This window comes from Eimeria mitis, genomic scaffold (genome assembly GCF_000499745.2).
Source record: "Eimeria mitis Houghton genomic scaffold, Emh_scaff589, whole genome shotgun sequence".
Classification (NCBI taxonomy): domain Eukaryota; phylum Apicomplexa; class Conoidasida; order Eucoccidiorida; family Eimeriidae; genus Eimeria; species Eimeria mitis.
This window is the reverse complement of record NW_013574127.1, coordinates 1-2,500: the sequence shown is the minus strand read 5'-3', so window position 1 is coordinate 2,500 and position 2,500 is coordinate 1. Positions and strand designations below refer to the sequence as shown.

Here is a 2,500-nt window from a genome sequence, read left to right as displayed (position 1 = left end):
GCTGCTGCTGCTGCTGCTGCTGTTCATTGGAGTCTCGTGGACTGGTAGTGGCTGTGGGGGGCCGCAGCAGATCACTCCTGCTGCTGCTGCTGCTGCAGTTGCTTGTTAACCTTCCGCTGCTCCTGCCGCTGCAGTTGCTCGTTAGTCTGCTGCTGCTGCTGCCGTTGCTGCTGCCGCCGCTGCTGCCGCTGCTGCTGCAACGGCTGCTGAGGAAGCCCCCATCTCCTTGCTGAGGGGGACTAACGGCAGATCCCTGTTCTTGCTGCTGCTTCTGCTTCTGCTTCTGCTGCTGCTGCTGCTGCTGCTGTGCAGCTAGCAGCAAGGCTGCGGCCTGCAGCAGCAGCGGGTTTTGCAGCGCAGAAGAGACAGCAGCTGTTTCCCCTGGATGCTGCTGCTGCCTCTCTGTTTCTTCCTTCTCTTGCTGCTGTTCCTGCTGCTGCTGTTCCTGCTGCTGCTGTTCCTGCTGCTGCTGTTCCTGCTGCTGCTGTTCCTGCTGCTGCTGCTGCTGCTCCTGCTGCTCACAGGGTGGAGACACTGCGGCTGGTCCAGGCCCGGCCGCTGCTGTTGCTGCTGGTGCTGCTGCAGCTGCTGCTGCAGGCTCCGTTTGCTGCTGCTCTGCTGCTTCCATTGTGTTTAATTGAGTGAACATGTAATTTTTGTTGCTACTGCTGCTGCTGTCGCTGCTGCAGCAGCAGCAGCGGCAGCAGCAGCTTCAGCAGCGGCTGTGGCTGCTGCCTTTGCTGTCTGCTGCTGAACTGGATGAAGACAAGCTGAGGGTTTAGGGTTTGCGATTTGGGGTGTATGTACAGCTAACAAATAAACTATTCAAACTGTTTAAAATAAAAACTAAAAGGGTTTGCTGCAGATGCTACTTCTGCTGAGGCGGCCGACGCACGCTTCAGGGCCACTGGTCGGCGGCGCCGTGGCTGCTGCTGCTGCTGCTGCTGCTGCTGCTGCTGCTGCTGCTGCTGCTGTGAAATGATCCTTCTTTATTGACCTCGAGATGAAGGAAAGTCATAAAAATTATTGCAGAAAAACAGAACAAGAGAGACACTGGGAGACACCTGGAGCAGCAGCAGCAGCCACAACTGCAGCAGCAGCAGCAGCAGCAGCAGCAGCAAGCCAGCGGGCCTCCAACGCGGGAGGGACGGCGGGCAGACCTTCCTGCTGCTGCTGCTGCTGCTGCTACTGGTGTTGCTGCTGCTAATTTATTTTAGCCTGAATATTAGTGAGTTTATTACAAACGCTTCCTTTAATCAAACGAACCCTGAACCCTAAACCCTAAACCCTAAACCCAAAACCGTAAACCCTCCCCTCGAGGCTCTAGGCCAAGCCCAGCGTGAACCCTAAACCCTAAACCCTAAACCCCCCTAATCCTAAACCCTAAACCCTAGACCTTGCCTTAAACCTTGACATTGAACCCTAAACCCTAAAACCCTAGTCCCTTAACACTAAACCCTAAACTCTAGCCCCTAAACCCTAGACCCTGAACGCAAAACACTGTAGCGTAAACACAAAGCTCTGCAACGTCAACCCTAAACCCTAAACCATAAACCCTAGACTCTACTCCCTAAACCCTAAACCCTAAACCGTAAACCCTCTGCACCGATCCCCCTACCAGGAACGTGACCCAAAACCCTAAACCCTAAACCTAGAACCCTAGGAGCCTAATTCCACCCCCGAAACCCTAAACCCTAAACCCTAGACACTAAACCCTAAACCGCTAAGTTTATATTAGATTCCCCAAATTGTTAACAACAATGAGGGTAGCTTTGACATACAGAAGAATATGATAGTTGTTTGGGTCGGTGGATGGTGGTTGGAAGGGGGCGGGGCGGGGGGTGGTACACACTGACACAAAAGGCAAATAAAAGCTGCCGCCTTTCTCCTCCTCTGCTTCTCCGCTGCGTAAGCTGCAAAGAGATGCTTGAGTGTAGGCTGATGCGGCAGCTAAGCACTGCAGACAAACCTATTAACATACTCACTACAAATGAAAACACCAAGGGATACTCTGAATATACATATATACATATACATAATATTAATATATATGTACATATATATATATATATATATATATTAATATTATGTATGGACCGGTAGATATGCTTCTCATGCTGTAGCATACTACAGGCAGAAGAGATGCTATATAGTGCAGCTGCTAGCGAACGCCTGCGATAGAACATTCTTCTCCACCACCATGGAGGGTCTCAGAGCCCGCATATATATATATATATATATATAACCCATATATAATATTCCTTTTGTCTTTCCTTGTTTCATAAGGGATTAGGTTTTCTTTGTTTTACGCGTTGTATTGCTCGTAGGCCTGAAACACCTACCCAGTTCTTCAGGGTATGCAGCAGCGCTTGTTTATTCCAGCAGACTGTGCATCGCTGCTCTGTTTATCCGGAAATACCTCATCTAATCCTGAGTGAAACGGCTGTATAACTTACTTTCTGAATCGCAGCAAAACAAACTGCTACGCTATGTGAAATGG

The 2,500-nt window shown here is 50.3% G+C and overlaps 1 protein-coding gene across 1 annotated transcript in view; it reads right to left on the bottom strand.

The window, feature by feature from the left end:
• EMH_0017080 (uncharacterized protein) overlaps positions 1 to 628 on the bottom strand; it is a gene marked incomplete at both ends in the record, with an annotated part of 10,924 nt that extends 10,296 nt beyond the window's left edge. The window contains 1 exon segment of the mRNA XM_013500803.1: positions 1 to 628. This exon segment is cut by the window's left edge and continues 284 nt beyond it. Coding sequence (XP_013356257.1) covers positions 1 to 628 — 628 coding nt within the window.
• Positions 629 to 2,500: the final 1,872 nt, after the last annotated feature.